The 26,006-nt window shown below is 41.9% G+C and overlaps 1 protein-coding gene across 1 annotated transcript; it reads left to right on the top strand.

Annotated features, from left to right (window-relative positions):
- Window positions 1-611: 611 nt before the first annotated feature.
- wt1a (WT1 transcription factor a) lies at window positions 612-20,924 on the top strand (the record flags this gene model as incomplete). Its single annotated transcript, XM_079163583.1, is given in 11 exon segments — window positions 612-1,098; window positions 5,206-5,328; window positions 6,624-6,722; window positions 6,725-6,726; window positions 10,898-10,977; window positions 14,411-14,510; window positions 16,257-16,401; window positions 17,302-17,391; window positions 17,818-17,910; window positions 18,211-18,354; window positions 20,294-20,924. Coding segments are annotated over 10 exon segments (1,341 nt in total). The 3' UTR covers window positions 18,333-18,354; window positions 20,294-20,924.
- Between the last annotated feature and the right edge of the window lie 5,082 nt (window positions 20,925-26,006).

Raw genomic sequence — 26,006 nt, 5'->3', positions numbered from 1 at the left:
TCCCTCATCACCTCCTGACTCCACCTCCTACCCAACTCACACACACACACACACTCACACACACACACCTACACACACACACACACACACACACACACACACAGGGTCTGAGAGCGTGGAGGGAAAAGAGGGCTACTCCTCCTTCACTCCTTCACTCCTCTTTCTCCATTCACTGAGGAAAGCTCTGAGCAGAAGCCTCTCTCTCTCCTCCGTGAATGGACTCCCATCTCTCCGAGAATCTTTTTTTGTTTACTGGAGGGTAAAGATCTCAGCTGATCCACCGCGTTTCATTTGTCTTCACTTTTCCTCCTCGTTCTGCTCCCGCCGCCGAGAAAAGTTGGCTCCTGTGACTCTGCTGTTTCGACCATGAACTTCTCTCGGACTTAAGGGGTTTCCAGATCAGAAGGAAAGCGCCGTGAACGGCCGATGGGTGAAAAGCCGAGCCTGGGAGCAAAAGAGAAGACGCCGGTCATTCAGTGAGAGAAAGACTTTCTAGACTCTCGAGGATTTAGAGGGTGATTTGGGTTTTTGGGTGAGCCGTACACAGGCGGGGAGACAGATCCGATTTAAAAATAGCCGACCTTTGTCCCAGTTTTGTCCCCTGGACAACGATGGGTTCAGACGTCCGTGACCTGAACTCCCTGCTGCCCCCGCTCCCGGCCTGCCCCAGCCCCGGCTGCCCGGCCCTGCCCGTCAGCACGGCCCCCCAGTGGGCCCCTGTCCTGGACTTCCACACCGCCGCCTCCCCGTACTCCTCCCTGGCCGCCCCGCACGCCTCCCTGGCAATGCGGGAGCCCCACGCCTCCCTGGGGCCGCACTCCTTCATCAAGCAAGAGCCCAGCTGGGGGGCCACCGGTGACCCCCACCACCATGACGCTGACCCCCACTGTGGCCTCAGCGCCTTCACCGTCCACTTCTCTGGACAGTTTACCGGCACCGGGGCCTGCAGGTACGGGGCCTTCGGGGCACCGCCGCCCCCAACTCAGCCGCCATCCGTGACCGCCCCGCACCACCACCAGCCCCCCAGCAGGATGTTCAGCAACCCGCCGTACCTGACCAACTGCATGGACACACAGCAGGCGGCACGCAACCAGACAGGTAGGGCCGGAGGAAAGTTTGAGGCCTTTTGGCCTGTATTCGTCAGAGGACAGAGTAGAAGTGGTCCTAATGTTGGAATCAAACCCGGGACCAGTGCCGTTATATAGCATGCTACCAGGTTTGTTATCTGTCTGGGTTTCAGTAAGTCAGCCTCATCACCCATTTAAGAGTCACTTTGGTTCCCAGAAGCGGGACTCATTCACCAATATCTTTTTTTTTCTTTTTTTCTTGAATTTGTTCTTGAGAAAAGTCCTAAGGAAAGTCTACGTCAGATTTACGATGTGTTTCTGAACTGCAGAATTGTTCACACCTGTGTTCATAGATGGATGCATTGCGTTGTCATCGTAAATCGAAAGCCTGCGCTAGTTGAGCCTATAATGAGCGTAAAGTAAACGCCCTGCCAGCCAATCCACAGTAAAGGGCATGAGACGGCGGGGCTGTGTGCACGCGCAGAAATTAAAAAGAGTTCCGAGTAGAATTCAATCAAGGGATGAACAGAGCAGAACTCCAAAAGGACTTCTGCAGGGAGAGAAAACAAACTGTCATTTTTAGGAGAGTCATTTGGCCAATAAATAGCGTGATCAATTTCTAATTATTGAATAGCTCCTAATTAATGGTTCCCAATTAACTGTTTAATTTTATTAAAAGACCATAAAGCTTTTTTTTAAATAATTGAAATAATTATAAAAAAATATTAAAAATATTGTAATTTAAATCTTATAATATTATAATACTGTAGCGTTAAGGAAAACGCAATATCCAATTATTTTGCCCAAACACGTCAGCGCTCAAATGTTCGTAAGTGTGCTCTTGAGTGTGCCGCTTCGAACAAGGTTGGTCTTAGCACAAATCCCGAATAAGAAAACATTTGTGAAAGTCAGAATATCCGGGAAAACTGCAATTTTGAGAAGACATTTCTTCTTAAGAGCGTTTGGCGAATGAGGCCCTAAATCTTGAAATACATCCCAAGAAACATCTCCTGCAGTTGTTTTGCTTCCTTTCCTCCACACATCCTCCCTTTTCTGAAAGCTTCACTCTCTGTGTTGACGAGAAAAGTTCACTTTTCAATGAACCAAGTTAAATGTAGACCTCATCCTAATTCAAGCTACTCTCTTTGTCAGTCATCAACCATGACCCGATTCGTCAGTAATAACACACGTACATGAGACATTATGTGAAACATTATATGACCTGGTTTAAACTGGCAGAGGTGTTGCCTTCACTGACCTTAGTTCACCCTAACTTTTAACACTGCGTCATTAAGTCTGTGATAAACAAGGAGATCACTATTAAATATTGAATAGACAATTGCATGCCTTTGTAGAGAGGTGATCCAGCTTAGACACTGACAGAAAAACAGAAATCCCCTTTGAGTTTAGTGTTCAGGTGTTAACGTCTTAGCCGAAGTTAAGCCACGCTTGTAGTGTGGTGCTCTTAGTGTGAATGGACCATTAATACAGCAGGTCCCAGTAGAGAGACAATAAACCAAAACAAACATCATGAACTTGTTTTGACCCGAAACCGACTCACTTTGACTCGGAGTCACCGTGATGATGCTTCACCAGGTTTTATAACTCTGCTTTCATCATGCAATTTTTTTTTACTACTTAAGACACGTTCATGACTGTTTTTTAGGAATACTTTTGAAATATGTACATAGTGTCCTAATAATTCCCGGCTCTGGACTTTATGTAAAACTCTTCTCTAATGACGGATATGAGAAATCCCTTTAATGTTGGTCGAGTGTTGCCTGTGTTGAAGCTGCTGAACAACAAACAATACGCTGATTAAAGCCCTGAGGCCTCTACAGCATCTCAAATGTGTTAGTTTTGGTAAATTACTCTTTTTTTTTTTTTGTTGTTATTTTTACTAGGACTGGCAATAAAAAAAAAAAATACTTCAACGATATAAATAAAATGCATGACTGAGGTGAGGTATGACACAAGAACATGCTCAGCGTTTTGTGTCCAGATGTTATTAACAGGAAGGGGAAAAAAAGATTGTTGAGGCTTCGCTGAGTTAATCCTAATTAACTCAGCGAAGTTAATTAGGCTACTGGGGTCTGGTATTTCTCACATGTTAGAGTGTTCCACATCAGTACACCACAGTAGTAGTTTTAGCCTAAAAAAACTCTTGACCCATGTTTTGCAAAAAATGATCTGCTTTAAAAAAAAATGTTTCTGTGAAAATCCTCAAAATCAAAAATAAAAAAAGTTGTATCTGTTACCGAACAGATGTGGAACCGTTTACGACATGTAGAATGACACTCTTTTGTAGAATTAAATCCCATTACATTTGTATTTTTAGTCTTTTCTGTTAAATGGCATTGAGATCATTTGAGTTTAATTAAATTCTTACATTTATTATGAATGTCTGCAGCATCACATTATACACCGAAGTCATCGGGTTTCTGCTTAAAACGTGTTGTAAAGCTTTGCAGAGTGAAGGGACACATGGTGAGGAAATGTGTCAAAGGCCAATTAATGGGACTCGTGTGACGCATTAAAATCCCCAAATTCTTTTCTTTATGGTTCTCTTTTCCATGCCGGTATAATGAATCTGTTGGTGCTTTCCCAACAGATTAATTAATAATAACATGCTTATCAAGCAGATAATTTAGCAATAACATTATAATCAAAGAGCCGCGCCGACCTCTAACCTGTTTTATCTGCTCCCCGCTGTGGCTGGACGAGCAGAGACAAACAGACTCACAGCAGGACGCGGGTCTCTGATAGCGGGGCAGGGTCACGGAGACTGTCACTGTATAACCTCCCTGCAGGAGGGATTTCATTTTCATATCAGAGCTTGATATTTCTAAAAGCATTCACGTTTCACTGTGGGCTTGTTGAGAGAGGCCCAAACGGGTGCGATCCAAACAGTTATTTTAACAATTTATTGGAGCAGAAATCATTTGTTTTACGGATACAAGTTGTTTTCACAGGTCTGCGAGTTTTTAATCAGTGAACTGTTACAGTAGCAAGACGTGATAACCCGCTAACACCACGCACTGCTCACGTTGAAAGACCAACGCATGAAATGGACCTCAACACAAGAAAGCGTTTTGTGATAAATACTGTGTGTGAGGATGAAAATACAATTCTAGTTCATTTCAGTTTGGGGGGAAAAAGAAAATGTCTTGGGGTATTTCCAGACTTTGAGTTTTCCAGTTGAATACAAATTGACCTCATCGCTTGTCACCTCAGTGCTGGACTTCAAGGCAACAATGGTATCACCCTACACACACACACACACACACACACACACACACACACACACACAGAGAGGAGTCAGACAGGGGTGAGTGGAAGATAAATGGAGATGTTTAATGAGGTCCCCCCCCCCCCCCCCCCCCCCCTCTCGGTCCCTGCCTCCTCTCACCCAATGATCCACCGGGGAAAGTGAGTGAAAGTGCTGCATTTTAATTAATGAGGCATGTATGTGAGAGTGAGAGATAGCGAGTGTGTGTGTGCGTGTGTGTGCATGTGGGTGATTGATGGGTGTGCATTGTGGCCTGTAGGTCAGTCTAAGTCTTGAGTCAGGTCTGGGTCCGGGATGTCAGGTAATTTAGATCCTTGTTTAATTTGATTATTTGGAGTTAATGAATCTTTCAAAAATGTTTGTGAAATCTGATATCATCAATAAGGATTAACTCCAAAATCTGTAACTGTCAGAGAAGAGGAGTAATGGAACTTTTGAGCTCTAAATTGTTGCGAATTCCTCTCGAGTTTCTTGTGGAGAAGCAACCAAGCTTTATTGTGACTCTTTGATCAGATCAGATCCTTCACTGTAAAATATACTGGACTATTTATTAAACATTTGTTCTCAAAAGCAGATAAAAAGAGATTAAAAGCAAGAGATAACATTAATGAAAAGTGCAAAGATCATAGACGCAAATGCCATTTAATCCATCTTGAAGTAGTTTTAACAGTTGCAATCAGTGATTATATACAACGCCTTTTTTAAATGAGGGGGAAATTAAACAAAACACAGCATCGTGTCATTAGAGCTGATGGTATAATTAATAAATGAGGTACTGTGTGATCTCTGATGGACTTTATTAAGAAGTTACCTTCTTCTGACTCTGGCTTTGTGTTCTCTGTGTTGCAGGCTACAGCGCCGTCGCATTTGATGGAGCCGGTAATTACGGTCACACTCCTACACACCACAGCTCGCAGTTCTCCAACCATTCCTTCAAGCACGAAGACGCTTTAACCCAGCAAAGCACCATGGGTAAGTGTCTTTATGTGTCGGAGCGCGGAACCTTTTTGCTCCTCCTTTCAGCTTTCTTGTCCATTTGAATTTGTGTGTTTAAGAAAATAAACTTTACGTCTATTTTAAATGTATGTGTTGCTAGGTGGATGTCTATTGGACAACCATTACAAATAATGAAACAATACAAATTCATCTACAATTTAATACATTTTAAATATGTGAATTCCTCTATTCACTGATACTGCTGCTCTGCTAAGCTAGTTAGCATTTTGTTCTCTGTCATAATTGGATTTAGCCACTGCCTCATCTAGTGATATGGAACAGCAAACAAAATGCTCATTTTTTAATTACAGATCATTGCTATTTGGAAATAAAACACAATAACTGGCGATGATTAGCTTTTAGCTTGTAAGTTACATCTGATCCTAGCGTGTGTTTTGTAGTCACTGCGATTTTCACAGAATTGTACACATTTCTATTTTTTTCTTTTAAGTAGTACAACAGACGTCATTAAGTCACGTTCAGGTAATTTCTTGAACTCAAAACGTAGCTTAGTTGCTGTGTTTTGCCTTTTGTAGGGCAGTTCTGTCGCGTTAGAAGTTGTGTTAGCTTCTAGCTTCTCCTGCGCAGATCTGAAAAAAGGACTCACTTTATTTACTCTTCACTTTCAGAAGTCACCTTTCGTTAAAAAAAAACAACAACTATGCATCAGAGTCTTAATGGTACCAAACCTCTATTTAAAGCCAGTGTGTGAGTGCACAGCTGCGTCTGGATGGCAGCTCCGTGGCCCTCACCTAGGGAGTGTCTTGTCCCTTATCCTGACGTCTCCGCCGTGACCTCGCCTGTCGGCGGTATAAATCAGCCACATCCTGACTCGCGGAAAAACTCCCTCATCTCCTCCTCTCATCCCCTCTTTTATCCGCCCACCTCCCCCTTTGAATCCCTCCTCGGCAGCATGTTATTGGTAAATATTTTTATGTTTGCTGCCCAAATTTTTACGGCGAAGATAACTGGGAGAATCTGAGTTGCGTGGGTGGATTTTGGAATGTAGAGAAATGTCGAGGGAGCCGTTCATTCGCTTCACTGCTACGGGAGCTCAGGGAGAGAAACGTGAAGCAAAGACTCTTTATTTGTGGAAAAAAGGTTTAGAGCAAAACAGGCCGAGGGCAAGAGTTTAAAAGAAGATGAGATGCAGAGGACATTGCGTCTGAGCGGGTCGTGGAAGAGCTTACCTTCATCTTCGTGCCTTTATGGGCGCATTCAAATGCACGTGTAACACAATATTGTACATGATGTCTGTGTGTGTCCTACAGCGGAGCAGCAGTACCCGGTACCTCCACCTGTCTATGGATGCCACACGCCTTCGGACAGCTGCACAGGCAGCCAGGCTCTGCTGCTGAGAAACCCATACAACAGGTAACACACACACACACACACAAACACACACACACCTTTGACATGCTTACCACACTCTCTTCTATTTCTATGAAAATCTATTTTCATCACACACAAACAATTAAAGCTGGAAACGTTTCAGAAACCATTGTTGATTGTTCCCGCATCAAACGGTCTTGAACAGGATGTTCACCTTCAGCACAGGTCTGTCCGCCACGGCCGCTTCCTTTTTCTGTGTTACGTCTCCTTCCTCTGTGGGGCTCTTCAAGTTGTTTCACTTGGTGCGACGCTAGCTTTGCCGTGAGAAACGCGGATCCTTAAAATCCTAATTTTAGACGTCGTTTTACAGACGTGCCGCCTTCTAATTCCCAGGTAGCTACGAAAAATGTCACCGCGCCACTGAAGGAAGTGAAGCACGAGAATCAGGAAGTTTGCGAAGGAAAGTGGGTTGATTTACTGATTGGAAAATATTCACAACATGTCATGAATCAAGTTATTCCGCTAGCCGGGGACAGACGTATGCGGGCCGGTCTTTTCATTCAACACTGGTCTTTTTTTTCATATAGATATTCTGATATCTGTTTGGATTATTTGCATGAAAACCTACAGTGTAGTGTGTCACCAAAGCATTTATGACTTTAATGAATTGAGATTGATACAGCTCTCAAAATCAGTTCTCAAAACAACACGTTTTTCCATCCCAGTAAGGATTATCTAATCGTGTTTTAGATACTCATTTTTAATTGATGGGGAAAAAACAAAGGAAATCAGTAGAAAATGTAGTAAAAGCCTGCAGGTGACTCACATTAATTCGAAAACAGTCGGTTTCTTATCCAACTATGCATTCATTCCACTGATGGGTCGCTCTATTTGTCCTTGATGACAAAATAAAGTGCAAAGAAGCGATTTATGTATTCTGTGCTGCTGTAACCAGTGCCATTTGCAACAATACATTGTAGTTCTTTTTCACAGCAGACATGTTGACTTCCTACCCATAAACTGCATTCTCATTTACGTTATTCGTGGATGCATTGGATATGTTTATGGAAGAGTCATGGTTTGGCCTTTAAATAAGCATGTTTGGTACGTTACATAAAGTCACCATTGACTTTTGGTCTCACAAAGGACACAAACAGACCCCATCCATCCAGCCCGACCTCCTCCCGATGTCGACTTACGCAGATTTTGATTTTCAAAAGTATTGACACATCAAAAACAAACGTAATCCGGCAGAAAATACGTTTCCCTCAAAACGTATTTGCCAGTGCAGTTTCATTGCATGGGAACGTCGTTTTTTAGGAGACCATCAGGCTGAGTTGGAAAAGCACAGGTGTGCTAATAACGATGGCTGTGATCTTTAAGCGACCCTTTAAGCCATGACAGTGTGACAGTGAGCCAGCATGAACGGCACCAGGACCCTGAAACAGAGCAGCTTAATGGAATTCAGCCATCGTTCATTTTGATTATTGAAGCCTTTTTTTGCTACTGTGACAAAACAACTTCTTTTTTTGAATGCCCTATCTGAGCATCATCGCGCCAAATATGGACACACACAAAAAAAATGAAAGCACACACACAGAGTCCTAAATTCTCACAGTCAAAAACATGTCCTCATACTGCTGCCCCGCCAGAACTCATCTCAGCCAGGGCACCTCCAGCCTCACCCTGCCTCAACCTTCCCTCCCTGCCTCTCCTCCCTACTCCTCCCACACAGCAGAACCAAAAGCACCTTTTTAAGAAAATATTAACAAGCTTGTTACGTAATGTGCACATATTGGCCCCAATGTTAAAACCACTGCCCTCACAACTTGACCGGGCGAAACTGAAAATATACAAAAATCTCCACAGCAGTGTAGTACTGCCCATACCTGTCTTTGAGAAGCATACGCATACAGGTTTTAATGAGCTTCTTCCAAATGTAATAAACGGAACACTTTGCTTGTTGTTATGTTTCTAGATGAAACATTCTTCACATACCACCGTTTTCCAACGATGGCAGAAGAGAAGGAATCCTCCGTAAATACCACAACAGGGATGGGTGCTCAGGTTTCTGTGTGTGTGTGTGTGTGTGTGTGTGTGTGAGTAAGTGAGTGAGAGTAAGCAAGAGAGATATGTGAGGTGGACACAAACTGTCCCGAAAGTGTTCTTTGTCATAAACATAATTGATATCGGCTCAGCACACACACACACACACACACACACACACACACAGACACACACACACACACACACACACACACACACACACACACACACACACACACACACACACACACACACACACACACACAGAGTGGGGCTGGGAAGACTCATGAGTTGAGTCAGTTGTCTAATCTTGCAGCCTGGTACCAACTGGACTGTATTTACACTGCAGGCCATCAGCTCGGCCCGCTGGAAAAACATGAAATGAAAACATGCTGAGGTCTTATTAATCCATGCACACACACACACACACACACACACACACACACACACACACACACACACACACACATCCACAGGCTAACACCCTACAATAACTACAACAGTTTGTGAGTCTTAAAAGTTGCAGTTTTCAAAGTGTTTGAACTTTTTGGTAAGGTGTCAAGGATTTGTTCTTCAAATCACAAAAACACTCTAGTGTTACCGAGTCATGCTGATCGTTTTTTTTAATTTGTTTGGGTTTTGAGATATCTGCCTCCAGTAAATGTTTATCCTAAACTCAAAGTTATCCTGGAACAAATTTATACAACAGAGAAAGTTTCATATGAAGACTAATTAAAAGAGTTATCTGGAAAAATGAGGACATCGTCTCTGTTTGCGATATGTTGCTTTTGGTATGTAATGTCATTTTTAGCTAGCGGCATGGCTTTAGGAATGACACTGTCGCTCTGTTGGTCGGCCAGTTTGGTCCAGACTGAAGTATTTCAAGAGCCTTTGGAAGGATTGGAAGACCTTGTGTAGATATTCATGGTTCCAAGAGGATGAACCCTAATGACTTTGATGACCCCCTGACTTTTCATTCAGCGCCACCACGAGTTTCACATGTGTGGTTTTGAGTAAAATGCCTCAAACTATAAAACTTTGGTGGAGACAGTCAAGTTGCCGACAGTATTAATTCTAATACCTTTGGACACCGCCATCCGTCTCAGCTGCACTTTGTAATACTTTGCACTTTTTAATTTGCAAATATTAGCATGCTAAGCTAAGCTAAGATAGTAGACATCGTAAACATTGTACCTGCTTAACATCAACATTCTAGCATTAGCGTTAGCAAAGTTCCATTGACCTCCATTGTGTCGGGGTGGGGACATTGGCTGATATCCCGAAAGTGTCACAATGTCAGATTTAGGGAGGTGGAGACAAAGGCTGTAACAAAAACGTGATTTAAGAGACGCTGTATTATTTACATGACATTATCATATGTCTAGCATTAACATGAAATCAATATTTCATTTCTTATATATTACAGTTATCGTCAGTATGTCACAAAAACTTTACCCAAAAGTCGAGGTAATTTTTTTTTTTCTTTCCATAGTTGCTCTGCTTTTGTTCATCCATGGTGAATATCATTCCTCATGGACATCTTTGAATTGTTTTTAATTTTTTACAAATTGATTGTGAACCAGAGGGGTTTTTCCCAGGAGAGACCTACTGTAACACACATTGGCCGTTTAAGGCAGAAACAGCGACGGGTTTCCGTCAGTCAGCGGTAGAGAAGGGAAGCAGACGCACACACATCATTACTTCAAATCTTGCGCTCAGCCTCCGATCCAACAATACTTCAGCAGAAACAAAGTGTGTGCTCTGCTGGCTGTGTGCCCCACGCTGTACTGTAGAATAATAGCTGCGTAATGAGCAGGGTACCAGGCACCACATCTACCCCCGCCCGGACTGCTGCGAGCCGGCAGGTGGTGTGATAGGGGGATGAGAGCTATAAATCCACTGTGTGTGTGTGTTTGCTACGATGTATTTTATCATATGGCAGCTCTGAATGATGATCGTGGAGTCTGCTGTGTTTCATGAAAAGTGGCTGTTATGGGAGAATTTAGCTTTCTTAGTGTCTGTTTGAGGCACATTTTTGACCTCAGCTCCACCTGCAGTGTGTGTGTGTGTGTGTGTGAGAGTTGGCATTTTTCCCTAGAGTGCTTCTTTTATAAGGTCAACAAAAAGCCACAAATGGATACACACACTCAACGCTGGTAAATGCCAGTCTATGTCTTATGAAATGACCTCTCAGTTGGAGTGTGTGGCGTGGAAACCTGTCAATACACTGGCGTCCACCGTGAAGCGGTGGGAACATCGCTTTCTTTGAATCGCAGCAGTCAGTGGAGTTTGTGCTGGATGGGAAACATGAAGCGTAGGTTGGAAACAAGATGATTGTTTTGGACCAACTGGCAGCGGCAGTTCACAAGACAGTATTTATTCATTTCCTTCAGCAGCTAACAAACCATGTTTTTGTTAAATATAGATGACCTGTTTTTTGTGGACATAATCCTATTAAACACTAATGCTTGTTCAGCACATCGGTGAAAAAACGAAAACAATGAGTTTTAGTCCATAGTAGACTTCAGTATAAGGATATAAAATGTGATTATTTGTATTAGTTATCAATCCACATGATATATACAATAATGAATAAGGTCAGAGAATAATCAAACCTATAGGCCAGAGACCAAAGAGACCAAAGAGACCAAAGAGACCAATAGACCGAAGCAACTCACAAAAAAACTCACAATAGAATTTCAAAACTAAAAGTCTGTTAAGACTTTTTAAATGTATTGTTTTAGTTGCAATGTATTAATCGTAACCGCTAGGTTACAAGGATACTTCAGCTACAGTTTGTTTTTTAAGAAAATCTGTCCCTGAACCAATGTGTGTTATTTGGAGAGATATGATTCTACATGATTGACATGTAGAACTGACAGTGGCGCTGGACAACAGATCAAGGTGGTCCCCTCTTGGCCGTGGAACTCCTTACTAAATTTTGTAAATCTGATTTGCAATTGGAGAGATATCTTAATCTAGACCAATGAGTTGAATGTATCCACCAGGCGCCAACCTCCGGGTCTGAAAAGTGAAGCCAATGCTGCAGCGCCTTAAACGAGTCCTCTGGTTGCAAAAAGAAGTCTGATTGTATAGAAGTCTATGAGAAAATGACCTCACTTCTCACTTGATTTATTACCTCAGTAAACATTGTGACCAGGAGTTCATGGTCTCAATTGCTAGTTTAAATTATTCTTCAATTCAGCATGATGTTCATTTAGTAAATTGTGGTCCATTTAGAGTCAAATAGACCATAAAGGGCGTGGCTACCTTTTGATTGACAGGTGGCTACCACAACGTTGTCCAGCCTGAGAGTTGTCCGAGTTTTCGTCTTAGAACTTTAACCCTTTCAAAGTGTGTTTTCAGCTCACCAAGGTTAATTGTAACATTTTGGTTGCCTAAACATAGTCGTTTGGTTGTCCTTAGCGCCACCCCCTCGTGTCACTTCTGGTTGCACAAAAACTAAACGGCAACAGCTAAAAAACCAAAACGTCGGCGGCCAAAATTCGCAACTCGATGCTTCAAAACAGAAGTCCACAAACCAATGGGTGACGTCATGGTGACTGTACGTACACTTCTTATATACAGTATAGGAAACATTGGATTAATTAAAAACAGAAATATACATTAGAAACCAGTTGGATATTATCACAGCGGTATCAACATCCCCTGTTCACACAGAGTTCAAATAAAACATTCAGTAGTATGCACTGTACTCTATGTCATTGTGACCTGCATAGCTGCACGCTGGTCAGCATCTGTGTCGGCTCACAAATACCTCTCTACACCGAGCCAACAGGCATTCATCATAGTTAACAGATGAATGTGTGTCTGCGGGGGGAAGTGTACAAAGGGGTGGTAGCGGACCGAAATGTCGTTTAGCTTTCAGATATCATAGCGTTGTTGGTCTTGTTGATTATATTAATATGAGTGACAGTAGAGACAAATTTGATTTTGAATGCCTTCTGGCCCAAAGGCCTTTGTGTTTTCTTATTCATAAGCACTAAAAAGGTCTTAAGAGAAGCTTCATATCGTGGTATTTCAGTGGCCTTGGTCCACTCTGACCGTGGCAGCATTTCTCTCTCTCTCTCTCTCTCTCTCTCGCTCTCTCTCTGTGACTTTTTGTACTCAGTAGGGAGGTGTGAGGGAGTAGCAAGGAATCAGGGGGAGACGGGGAGATAAAGAGGGACGGGGCGAGGAGCAGGAGATGAGGAAGAGGAAGTGTAGGGGAGTTGAGCTTCAAGAGGAAGAGCAGAGAAATGTACTGAAGCACATGTCACCTGCCGAAAAGGTGTTTTCTGCAAACAGTAAAGTGTGAGACTACGTGTCTCACGAGCACTTTGATAAATTTAGAAAGTTACACTGTGTGTTACACATTGTGGTTAAGACAGATATTATATTATATTCTCATTTATAAGATTTATAAGTAGTTTCCCTGGCATAACTTGTATTTACTGTGTTAGTTCAGCCCGGTATCATGGCAGGTCGTGAAATAGTCACGAAATGCGGAAAAGGGAGCTGGATGGGCCCAACAAACACAGGGCTTTCAACCACGAGGCCGGCGTTGTGGTTCTATGGTTGTGGTTTTGTTACCTCAAACTAACGTTCCTGACAGTTTTTCTAAACCTAATGACGTGGTTTTGTTGCCTAAACCTAACTTTGGTTCGTTAACGTAACGTCGCCCCAAAAAAATGACGTTCCTAGCGACACGTAAAATACGGACAATTCGTGTCCCTGTACACAAAACCAATAGATTACATTTCGTGACTATTTCACGGACTACCGTGAGACTGTGTTGGTAAGTTGTGTTAGGTGTGCAGCACCACCACTTTCCACCTTCCTTTATCATTGTAATGGATTTGGAGTTAGAGGTGTTTCAGCAGAAGGTCCATGACCCCTGAGTACGGTGTCCTGACTTGTACGTTACCTGCTCCTACAATATAAATGAGTGAACATGAGTTAAAGGAGCATTCCGCGTGATTTACACCGCGTCTACCGCCGATGTCTCTCCTCCCGTCTGTGGAAGTAGCAAGTCGAAAAACAAAGAGCACCTTATGACCGCTCAGCCGTGTGTTGAACATTCTCACTGCGGCAGCACAGGATGCAAAACTCCCGTCCTCCTCGTTTGCTCAGACATACTGAAGTATAACACATTTCATAGACAAGAGCTTTCTGTTTCTCTTTGTGTTATCATAAGAAGATAGCGGAGGCAACACGGGCAGCTGTGTCGCACAGAGCAGGTTTTGTTCTGCTCTCTAGGTCAGAGTGAAATATTAAAAGCTGTTTTTGGACGTACTTATTGTAGAAAAGGTCCGATGATTGGTCTGTGTTTTTCCGTTTGTACAATATGTGACAAGGATGTTTGAATAATGATACTTTTCATGAAGCTAACTGCAGTCAAAGAGCATTTCATGCTCGGTGTAATACAGTGTATGGATTTACGGCGTTGAATCGTGAACTTGGGTCTTGTTACATGCAGTATGCGTCAGCCGTGATTTTTTTTGTGATCGTCAAATGTTTTAGTGGCACCAAATTTCCAATTTCTATATGTTAGAACACAACATTTTTGATTGAATCAAAACTGCGTGTCGATTTATTTTTCTCACTTTTAAGGTAAATTGAAGTGTTTGTTTCCGTTGTATTTTTCATCCCTCCTCTCTTTCTCTTTCTGTGTTGGCAGCCACGCGGCGGGCTACGACAGCGACCCCAGCACCCCCATGCTGTACAGCTGCAGCACACAGTACCGCATACACACACACGGAGTCTTCAGGGGCCTACAGGTAGGACTCACACTGCTGCTGCCAATGGAGATAGAAAACACATCAATAACAAGGAGAACATATTTTTTTAACATGTTTCTGAAGGAGATGAGTGGTGGTGAGCCTGACACACCGGTTATGTGAAGAGGAAATATAGCAGAGCAGATTTACAAACACACACACACACACACACAAACATAGGTACCAGAGATTTTTTTGAAAGGCAGCGCCAAAGGACAAGAGGAATCTTTTTCCACAAATCCATTAGCAGTGGAGAAACACACACACACACACTGGGTAAGGATTCAGTTTCCATACGGGGATCAGCATGTTAATAAATCATTAGATTTTAATTATTGTCTGTCAGCTGCTCTAAAGGACAGGAGGCAGAGATTCTCCAGACCTGCTCTTAGTCCGCAGCAGGACTTTTTTTGAGATCTTTCTTTCTTTTTTCTTTTCTTCATTATTTTTCCTCTTCTGTGCATAGAAATGGATCCCGCAAATAACAGACAAGAGGTCTGACATTGCAGAAAATAATAAACGAGCTCTCACTCTTATGCCTTTTTAATAAAGTCTAATTTCAGAGCTGCTAAAGCGCCAGCAAACAGATCGAGTAGCAAAGTGATGCTTTGCTCCGCCATTTTCATAACAGGGATTACGCTAATTCTCAGCCTCTGCCAAAGGAAAGGACACATGAGAGCCACAGAATTTCATTTCTTATTAATTAATATCACTGAAACCCCCAAAAGATATGAAACAGGTTGTTGGAGACGGATCAAGAATCACGTAAGAAATGACTGATTCAAAGCTGATTCTGACACTCGACTTCGTAGAGCTCTAACTCAATTTAACGAGCAACACCTGACGCTGCTCTTGATTACTGCAGTTAGGCATGCTGGACTAGTATCAGTTGCTTTAGTGCGGAGTGTTCAATAATAAACTAATAAATGAAGAATTGTCTACTAGATAATCCCACGAATAAAATGTTTGTGTGAAATACAAAAATTAACAGACAATTATGATATGTTGCATGTTCCACCTTGTTATTTTTATAATATTGCTAGGTTTTACTTAATTTAAGACATATTCATTGCAAATCTTTTTTTTTCATTATGGCTATTTTCCCAATTATACTTCCTATTTATTAATGCTTCTAATATTTCATGTGATTTTTTAATTTTATAATATCAGTGGATATCAGCACCATGACTCCTCTCAGCAAATCACATGGCCCCGGACTCTTCCGCAAGCGAGCTAGCTCGAGCGACCAGAAGCTGCTGTCGTAACTAAAGTCAGTACGCTGAGACAGCGACAAACCTCTGCTTTTATTTTGTTTCACATTCAGGTGAAAAATGATGAAACACGTACATACGTACATTTACAATGCAGCAGATGAGCCGATGTAGAAAAAAACCTTTTCTACAGCCGTGGTGTTATTCCTGTTATTGTTCTCCCGCCGTGTCAGCGGTGAACGTGGCGCTCTGGAAGTGGGGGCCTGTTTAAAAGGCCGTGACTAACAGCTCCCTCTGGGCTGCAGTCAGTCTGGGGGTCATTTTACTGCTAATTCCCATCTAATGAATATACGAGTATTTTATCATAATGATCCCCATGAGCCAGGCACATCACGTGCACTTACTTACACACGGGGCAGATTTAATTGCCTGTTTTCTAAATTACATTTCACTGGTTCAATTACTGGTGTAGCTTTGTTCATTTTGCCTTGAGTGGTTTGGCTTTAAATTATAATTGTTTGGTGTGTGTGTGCAGGATGTGCGGCGGGTGCCCAGCCTCGCTCCGGCCATAGTGCGGTCAGAGAGCAGCGAGAAGCGTCCGTTCATGTGTGCCTACCCAGGATGCAACAAGAGATACTTCAAGCTGTCTCACCTGCAGATGCACAGTCGCAAACACACAGGTGAAACCAACAGGAAAACGTGCTGTGATATTATAACTACTGACAGTCAATGATTCTGCCGGTGATTCCAATGTGTTCTTACTTAATTCAAAAGTTTTCTGTTGGACCCCTTAAAAAATGTTTTCCCTGATGTTTCCACTGGCCCCAATTCCCTTATTGCCGAAAAAATACTTCTTGGCTTGTGAGCTTGGCTTATTAGTTTTTTTTGGCAGCAGCAGCTAGCTGCATACAATAATTCTGTGTTACCTCAGCAGTGTTGTGATTCTAGAGAGGTTCCTCAGTAAGAGAGAGATAACTCTCTGGAAGTCAGAGTATTTCTCCCCCTTTGCTTTTGCAGAAGTCAGCTAACACCAAGAGACCATATCTCAAAGATGTTCCGTTGACATAAAATACTAAGAAAACCAGCAAAACGTTTTGGTAATCACTTAAATAATTACAATAAATTGGTTCAAAATTGTTGCCATTTAATTTTCTTTCAATTGGCGAGTCAATTAATTATATTAATTAATAATAAATTCGAGGGGCGGGGGCCTCCAGCCTATCGCCGACAGTCCCAGGGCCGCTGGGAGCCGACACCACGCTGCTGGAGACCCAGACCGTATTGCTGGGCCCCTCTTGAGGGAAGGAGACACAGGAGAACCAGAACCGCGCAGACTGTCCGACCCCTGCTGCAGTAAAATGGGAGGTTTTGTAAAGGGACTCTGGTGCTCGGAAACACCACCACTTTTGTCCACAGGGGCCGCCAAAATTAACACAAAATAAAAATTCCTCATAGTAGCTTTAAACTAGCTGACATTTAAACCAAATTTTCATGTTGGTGTGTTAAAGGTGGGATGAAGAAGTGATCAGATCATTTTAAATTTAATTGTATTTAACGTCTTCTCAATTGTCTTTGTCCAGGGGAGAAACCCTACCAGTGTGAGTTCACAGACTGTGGCCGGAGGTTTTCTCGCTCTGACCAGCTCAAACGACACCAGAGGAGACACACAGGTTTGATCACTTTTACTCAGTCTGTCTCTCTGACTCAATGTTTTTTTCTCCTTTCAGTTCCTTGTATTTGCTCTCTCTCCACTTGTTCTACACCGCCGTTCGCATGACAGCCATTTTGTGTGGACAATGCAGTCTTTTAAAAGGCACAGTTTGCATTTCGTGTACAGTGATGACCACACTGAACCCCCCCCCCCCCCCCTCAGATGAAGTTGCTAAAGGCTGGTCAAACTTTGGAATGGCTTCCTTGCAAACCTCTGCTCTACTGTATTTTTCTCCCTCTGTGTGTGTGTGTGTGTGATGTTGAACATGTGTTTTCTGTGTGTGTGTGTGTGTGTGTGTGTGTGTGTGTGTGTGTGTGTGTGTGTGTGTGTGTGTGTGAACCTGGGCTTGTGTATGTGTGTGCATGCATACTGTACATGTGTTTAGGAGTTAAACCCTTCCAATGCGAGACGTGTCAGAGAAAGTTCTCTCGGTCTGACCACCTTAAGACACACACCCGGACTCATACAGGTAAAACAAGTGCGTAAACTTTTATTTTTCCATTTCTTCTTCATCCATTTGATGTTTACATTAGTATGGTAGTTTTACAACACAGTGTTGGAACGTCCACATGTATTTAATCGTACTTGACTGCAGTACTAAATAAAGTCCATTATCCGTTATGATCAGCATAATATTCTAATATTTCCCCCCCCCCCCCCCCTCCCCCCTTTTTCTTTTCACTTTATTTCATTGATATTCCATCCGGCCACCTCTCGTCATTGCCATCCTCTCCGTTTCCTCTTCCAACCTGTGCACCACCCCCCCTCTCTCTGGCAGGCGAGAAGCCGTTTAACTGCCGGTGGCCGAACTGCCAGAAGAAGTTTGCCCGGAGCGATGAGTTGGTGCGACACCACAACATGCACCAGAGGAACCTCACCAAGCTCCAGCTGGCCATCTGAGTCTTCTGTCACAGTTCAAAATGTAAACACCTGGGTTACATCTGCTTCTATTTTCTGTCTGTGGTTAATTCAAACCTTGTGACCCCATTTGCTCCCAAAAAATGATCCTGTTTGGGAACCAGTGTCGTCCTATTAGAACGTTAGTAGTAGTTAAGAACTAGATACTACAGTCTACACTATAAACATAAACATTCTAGACACATTTAAAAATGTGTGGATTGGAAACAGTCTGTATTCATCCAGGGTGTGAGATTTAAAGGATACGGCTAGTAATAATCCATACTTTTGCTTTTGCTAACAAATCCCATTACAAGACCAAAACCAAAAATATGTAAGGTCGTGTTTAGACAGACAGCACTGTGTTAGCCACGGCTCCCTCAGTCAGTTGACTGGGATCACTGTGTTGATGTAGCAGCGGTGAGGTGCATTTGGTGAGGTGCTGTGTTGGCCAATCATATACGTACACGCACACTGCTTACCTTACCTTAAAATAGTCCTGGTCTGTTTTATTTATTTAATTTTTTACAGGATAGTCCCATTGAGATTTAAAATCTCTTTTATGAGGGTATCTTGCCAAGACGGCAGCATAAAAGCACAAATAACAGATAAGCAGCAAATTGAATGAACCAATAAATAAGCAGTGTCGTTCAGCGCCAGGACAAGTACATTCAGTATAATAAGTTGTAAAATACTCATCGTCTCACCGATCCCTAAAACAACACTCCCAGAATGCTGAATCTGCTCCTACTAATAATGTAAATCTAATGACATGGGTCACAAACATGTACTTGACTTTTGACTTTTTAAAGGCCTAATCATTCGTGTTCAGCAAATGTTACTCAAACAGGTGTAAATAGTACATTTGTTTGGGACTATTTTTCTGCTGCAGACATGCTGCAGTGATTGGGTTGGAGTCAAAATCAATGATGGGGCCCATGTTCATTGTAAGGAAGGAACGTTTCACACAGACTCATTGCTTATAATAGATTTTAACAGTTGAGGGCTACTGCATTGAGGTTTGTTCGGCTCATTTTCTGTAACCAGTGTTGCATTAAAGCGTGGTGGAATTAGCAAGCATGCTAACTAGCAAGCTGTCTGCTAGTTGGCTTGCTTGCTTGCTAACTAGCAAGCTGTCTGCTAGTTAGCTTGCTTGCTTGCTAACTAGCAGACAGCCTCACCTCAGTGAGTCCGCGACATGTCTTAAGTCTATTTAGTTTATACAGAAGTTAGCCGGCTACGACAGTCGCAATGGCGGCGGTACACATAAGAAAGGCCGCTAATGTGATCAAAACATTCTGCTTCTATTTTATTTCTATGGATTTGAATTCAAATAAACTGATTATCACCAGATGTATGCTTTAAAGAAACCGTTCCTCATTTTCAATTATCTTTTCATAAAATCAGTCAGAACAACTGAAAAAAAGCATAATTTCACCGGGTTTTTTTCCACAAGCAAAATAAATGCTGTGTTATGGAGATCATGTTTCCACCTATCGCTATAATGTAATATTTATATATATATATATATAATTCATCCCCAGTTATTGACTGTTTTCTTACCAGCATGTGTACAGTGAGGTCAAAGGTCAGATATGCCCGTACAGCTGAGCACCTTTCTGCTGTAAATATCTCTATGTATTGAACTGCTTTGGGAAGGCTTATTTATTATCTTTTTGTGGACAGAAACTGCTCTCACTGGAACGATTTAAAGGGAGCGAGGTGCCACTCGGTCTCTTTGCTGTGCTAGTTTTCACACTCTCACCATAAAGGATAATACTGGGTTTGATTTAAAGCCGTCAAATTAAGTGAATAACTTGCATCGAACAACCCATGCAGTGTTTGCAATGCGAGCTTTTGGTGTTTCGTCTGGTCGGCATAAAATATATACTTAAATAGGCTCTGTATTTAAAAAAGCGTATCTTTTTTTGTTTTTGAGTAATGTGAGGATTTTTTTTTTTCAGGCAGCGCTCTTGGGAGTCTCTTGTCTCTGCGGTGTGTAAATATTGCTGGACTTTGGCAGTGTTTTAGACTCTAAAATATGTCTGTTTGGTCACACTGGCTCTGTGGCCGGGACATTATGGTCAAGATGTAAATAATACTTCAACGTGGGAACTGAACTCTTTCCATGGGGAAAGATATGTAACTTAACTGATATGTTTTAGACTTGTCTTTGGATGGATCCAGGAAGTGTTTCTACTTTTCATTTCTTCTGTGTCTCATGTGTATTCATATTTGAGTCATCAAACAGCAAATGTCAGTGAAACATTTTGTACTCAATAGTGTGAGATAATTGAACATGACGGTTTCTCTCTGTTTAAATGTATTGTGACTGTTTTGATACAGTACTAGTTTGTCTCTGTGGTCTTTTATTTGTTCATTTAAAAGTTTCCGTTGTTGTTTGCTATGAAGTGGAGACACTACAGGGGACTTGGGTGAATTTTTTAATTTTCAATAGATTCAACCATAAAATCTCCCGAGTTCATTACTGACACAAAGACGATTCTTTTTTGCATTACAAGTTTTCTGAAAATATTATGTTTGAAAATGCAAATTATGCATTATCTTATTAAATATGTGCTAATTTTGCATGACTTCCCAGTGCAGAATTCTAAACATTCGATAAAGCCAGGTTCAAGTCAAAAAGTAAATAAATAAAAAAGTTGTATAAATCAGGCTATGAATGATATATGAACAAACCCCTCTGTGAAATGCTTCAGAATATAGATAGCAATGAAACTGGAAATGTTGGTGTATGTAAGTGCTACTGAAGTGGAGATTTATGGATCAGTCTGAAAACATATCTTGGCCTTTAAAGACATGCTTTTGTAAATGTACATTCATTTTGAAGCCACTCCAGGTAAATAGGGTAACACATTTAACTAATAGATATCACCATGAAACTTTCCCAGTTAATTATTTACATTAAGACAAAGTTTTCAAAATGCAAATGAGGCATTTTCTAATGCTCTTTTGGTGAATTTAGGAGAAATCTACAGACACAAATAGACAAAGTAAATAAGACAGGAAAGCAAACATGTCATGGGAGCAAAATAGCACAAAATCTCAAAATGTACCCGTGCATGAAAAACAATGTTTTTCGCCTTAAGCGAGTGTCTCGCCTTAAGTCAGCCTCTATTCATACGTCGGTAATGTTTATTCCTCCTCGCACACAGAAAGGGATATCTATTAAATAATGTTGGTCTCACTGTGTGTGATTCCATCATCATGACGGTCCAATTGTTTTTTTGGAACATGCCACAGCCCTGGAGTTACAATCTTGTAAAAATATAAAAATAAATAAAAGGAAATAAATATGTGCAAATACTTAGTCCTCACATCAGCTGACCTTGACCGAGTCCCTCCCTTTCCACACAGTACAGTACAGTTATACCCCCCCCCCCCTCCCCCCGTTTGAGACCAGAACCACACTTTTTCATTGTAAAAAGTGAATTCAAACATTATCAAAGAGCAAGTTTATGAGCGGCGAGACAAAGGGACAACGTTTTTAAAAAAAGACCCAAACAGTTGCACAATCAACACACACGAACACACACAGTACAGTACAGTACCATCCACGTTCCTCTCTTTATCTCTCACCAGATTCCTCATCGCATTCCTTGGCTCTCTGAGTGAAAAAAAGGGAGCCGTAGAGGCAGATACAAATGAATGTGTTCTCTTTCAGCCTCTCTCTTTTCATTCTCTCATGCTCTTTCTTATTATTTCCACCTTTATTTTTCAAGTTAAAATATGCTTCTTCTTGTTATTTCTTTCACCCTTATGACCTTCAGCTTCACAATTACTTATGACAATATTTTTTTTTTAGGGTAATTGCATCAGTGAGATGACAGTGAACAACACTCGCGTACATGAAAACAATAACTCTACTTTAAAATGTTCTCAAACCGACAGTCAATGCAGTATTTATGGAGAGAGAGAGAGCAGCAGAGCAGAAAAACAGACGGATGGAGGCGGAGATGGATAAAGACAGATACGGCGATGTTTCTTTTGTGAACTTTTATCATAAGTTTAGCCAAAGTGTTAGTGTAAATCAGACAACGTGTCCGATTCCCTCGGTGGAAATCCCCTGAAACTCCCCAGGGCTCTTGTGCTATATCTCAGCTGTCGGACAAGGCCTATATCTCTCATCTCTCTGTGTGTGTGTGTGTTTTGGTGTTTCATCTTCGTCCCAGCCTCATGCCGCTGGAGGCCTTTGAAGCAAGACAGCTGCTCAGTGTAACCGTAGTTTTGTCCACTTTCAGTAGTCACATAAGACGCTGTATCTAAATGTTCTACTTAGAGCAGATACGCAAACATGGATTAGGCCTGTTGAAATTATAAATAATGAGAAGAAAGAAAATCACATCATATTTGGCGCTCAGCCAATCAGAACATTTCTGATTTACCTGCAAGCAACTACCTGCTGAGATCCAGACTATCTGCTAGAGTGTGCTAGTGATGTAGCCTGTTTGTTTCTGCCATAACACCTTTATTGATAATATCTCAGGGTCTGTCAGGATGTTTTGGAGTAATTCTGCCCTCTAGTGGCCACAAATTTGGTCATCACCTCTGGTTTGATGTTAGCAACTTCCAAGTCTGAAATATGAAGCCTACGCAGAAGTGTCCTAAACTTGCATTCTTTCTATTGGCCAGCAGGGGGCGACTTTGCAAAAAGAAGTCTGATTGTATAGAAGTCTATGAGAAAATGACCGTATGTCTCACTTGGTTAATTACCTCAGTAAACATTGTAAACGTGAGTTTATGGTCTCAATCTGTAGTTTTAAGTCTTCTTTAATACAGCATGATTCATTTAGTAAATGATTGTCCCATTTAGAGTAAAATAGACCTTAAAGGGCGTGGCTACTTGTAATTGACAGGTTGCTAGCAGAGCGTGGTCCAGTGTGTCAAAGTGGGTTTTCAGTTTATGTAAGTTCATTTCAACCTTTTGGATCGCCTACAAATGTCTTATTCAGCGTTCGGTTGAGCTTAGCTCCACCCTCTCACGTCACCTCTGGTTCAAAAAACACCAAGATGTTCGCGGTGGAAAAGGCACATTGGGTTTCTAATTATTTAAGGTTTTAGTAGTGTATAATATGAATTTATGAATGTGTTTATTATGGTGTCATGCGTACAGCCAGGCCCAATTAAGATATGGTGGGCCTCGTTACCAGAGGACATGATACGAAGCACAGAGTGGACAACGCTCATTGCTGGTGGTGATTAGGTTTTGATACAGTAAGGTTTTTCCCCTTAGTGGGTTAACCCAGCCATGCTGCTGGCAGAGCACTTACTGTGATGTCTCCCTCGCTTTCCACGGATTTTTCCACAAAATCTAAAAAAATAAATTAAAAAAATCTGATTTAGTGTCTGAGAAGAATTGATAAAATGTTAGCTATCTCATTATGTCCCAAGAAAGCTAAAAAAACAGACATTGTGAAAGGTGAAACAACACCTTAGTAAGAGAGAGAGAGAGAGAGAGAGAGAGAGAAAGAGAGAGAGAGAGAGAGAAATGAAACTGCGGGAAAGAGTAAAAGACATGAGAGGAAAAGGGAGGAGAGACAGAGACGTCCTCTGCGGTCATGTTGTTCTGTGAACTGTGGAAGGGGAGAACGGGAGATGATACTGTGTGTGGATGTTCATGTCCTGGTACGGCTCAGCACAACTCATTCCCCCGAAGCTGAGCACACACACACACACACACACTCACACACACACACACTCAAGCTCAAGAGGCTGCATTCCTTTACTTGCTGTCAAAAACTCAAGTTGCTTCAAGAGGATAAAAAAAAAGAAATGAGTACAGTAAAGCCACAGCAGGAGAGATTGAGATTAAGAAAAAGTGCTGAGTAAACAGAAAATACAGCAGTCATGCAGTCATCTATCATTTTGTTGGTACCCGTCCTATGATTTACTTCATTTCAACAACCTTGTTTCATCATCAATAACGCACTGATTACGTTATCGAGGGGCGATTTGCCGCCTCTGCCAACAGCTACTCTGTGTTTTTATTTTATTTCGTGCCTCCGGGTTGGATTTGGAGAGAAAATCAGTTTTGATTCTCGATGGCACAAAACAGGAAGAAGACGATGTTCCTCCAGCTCCAGACAGTTTCTGGCAGTTGTCTGGGTGAAAGGAGTGAACCTAAGGCTGATGGAAGAATCACCTCCAGCATGGTTATCCTCTTCAGTAAAGCCAAGACAACAACAAGGGAACGCCAAGAAATGGAGTGTAAGTGAGATCAGTGCAGTCTGTATTATTACATGTAGTTCAGCTTTTGAGATAAACGTTTGAAAATAATAAAGAAAATGTCCAAGTTTCAGCTCTAAAATGCTTCGACCGGACTGACTGCAACACATGACCGTATCACACTTACTCTTGCATCTCTTACTACCTGTGAAGTGAAGTTATCTCCGCCAGGCGTGAGCATGGAGATCATGCGTCAGTCGTGTGTGTGTGTCAACTCGCACACTACTGGACTCATCAGCCTGATGTGTTTTGTGCTCATTTATAACTGTAGGGTCACGCTGAAGGGCCTCTCGTGGTTGCGGTGAAAAACAAGTTGCAGGACACATTTGAGCCTTTTTTCGTAGCTCAAAAAATATAGAATCTATACAAAAAGTTTCTTCTCAGTTTGAACCGGAGCATCTGCTGTCTTTGACTGCAAGGAAGCCGGGAGGGACAATTTATTTATGTTTAGCACAACCCAAAGTTTATTTTGCATCAAGCACCTTTTTTCCATCTTCTTAACATAACGCATATTATTCAAAATTGGCCCCACAGATTAGCATCATCTGAGTATGTTTCACATGAATAAGGCTGGCATGCATATGAAAGATATGAGGAAAATGTGCAATTTTAAGTTTTTTATTTATAGGCCCAAAATAACCCATTTTAGCAAATTAGGTGTTTAGACTTATTATCAAAGACGTTTAATCTGCAGGGCAACAGTTTTTTTTAAAGGGGGGGGGGCATGGATCCTTATGTGGTATTCTAAAAACATTCACTGATGTGTTTTATCGACAAAAAATACCCTGTGTGGATGTGTATTTATTCAATGTAATGTAAAAGTAGTACAAATAAAATGTATTATAGGACGACGCACTTACTGAACTTTGTAACAGAATCCATTCAGTCCAATCCAACCATAAATACAGTGCACAGGTGGCATACTTGAATTCAAAGTGCTCTGACATAAGAAAGCAAACAGAGAGAAAGAAGAAGAGAGATGGTCTACGTTGCTGGGGTGATGCACTGCAGAGGTCACAGAGGTCAGGACAGATTCGGACACCTTCAGGACATTTTTTAAAACCATGTGATCGACGGGCCTAACCGCTCTTAGCAGCTGCTCTCACTTGGGATTTGTTTTCTTCGCTGCGTGAGAAGAGGGAGAAGAAGGTGATCAGCAGACACAAAGAGAAGAGGCGAGAGGGAACGATGAGCAGAGAAGCTATCAGGCCGTATTTTACATTCTTGCCGCCTCTTTTCCCTCCCGTCTCTCTGCATCCACTGGTCTAGTGGCCTTTCTCTCAGGAGATCGCCCCGAGGTGTTATTGGTGCAAGCGTTTCATCAATGAGACTACATTTCCTGTGACGCTTGTTGCTGCAAAGACAAATGTTGGAGATAACTTCTGGACGTTTTAGCTCCTGTTGGGGTGAACAGCAACACACTCGTCTTGA

Source organism: Pholis gunnellus, assembly GCF_910591455.1.
Source record: "Pholis gunnellus genome assembly, chromosome: 7".
NCBI classification, from domain to species: domain Eukaryota; kingdom Metazoa; phylum Chordata; class Actinopteri; order Perciformes; family Pholidae; genus Pholis; species Pholis gunnellus.
This window is presented reverse-complemented; position numbering and strand designations above follow the sequence as displayed.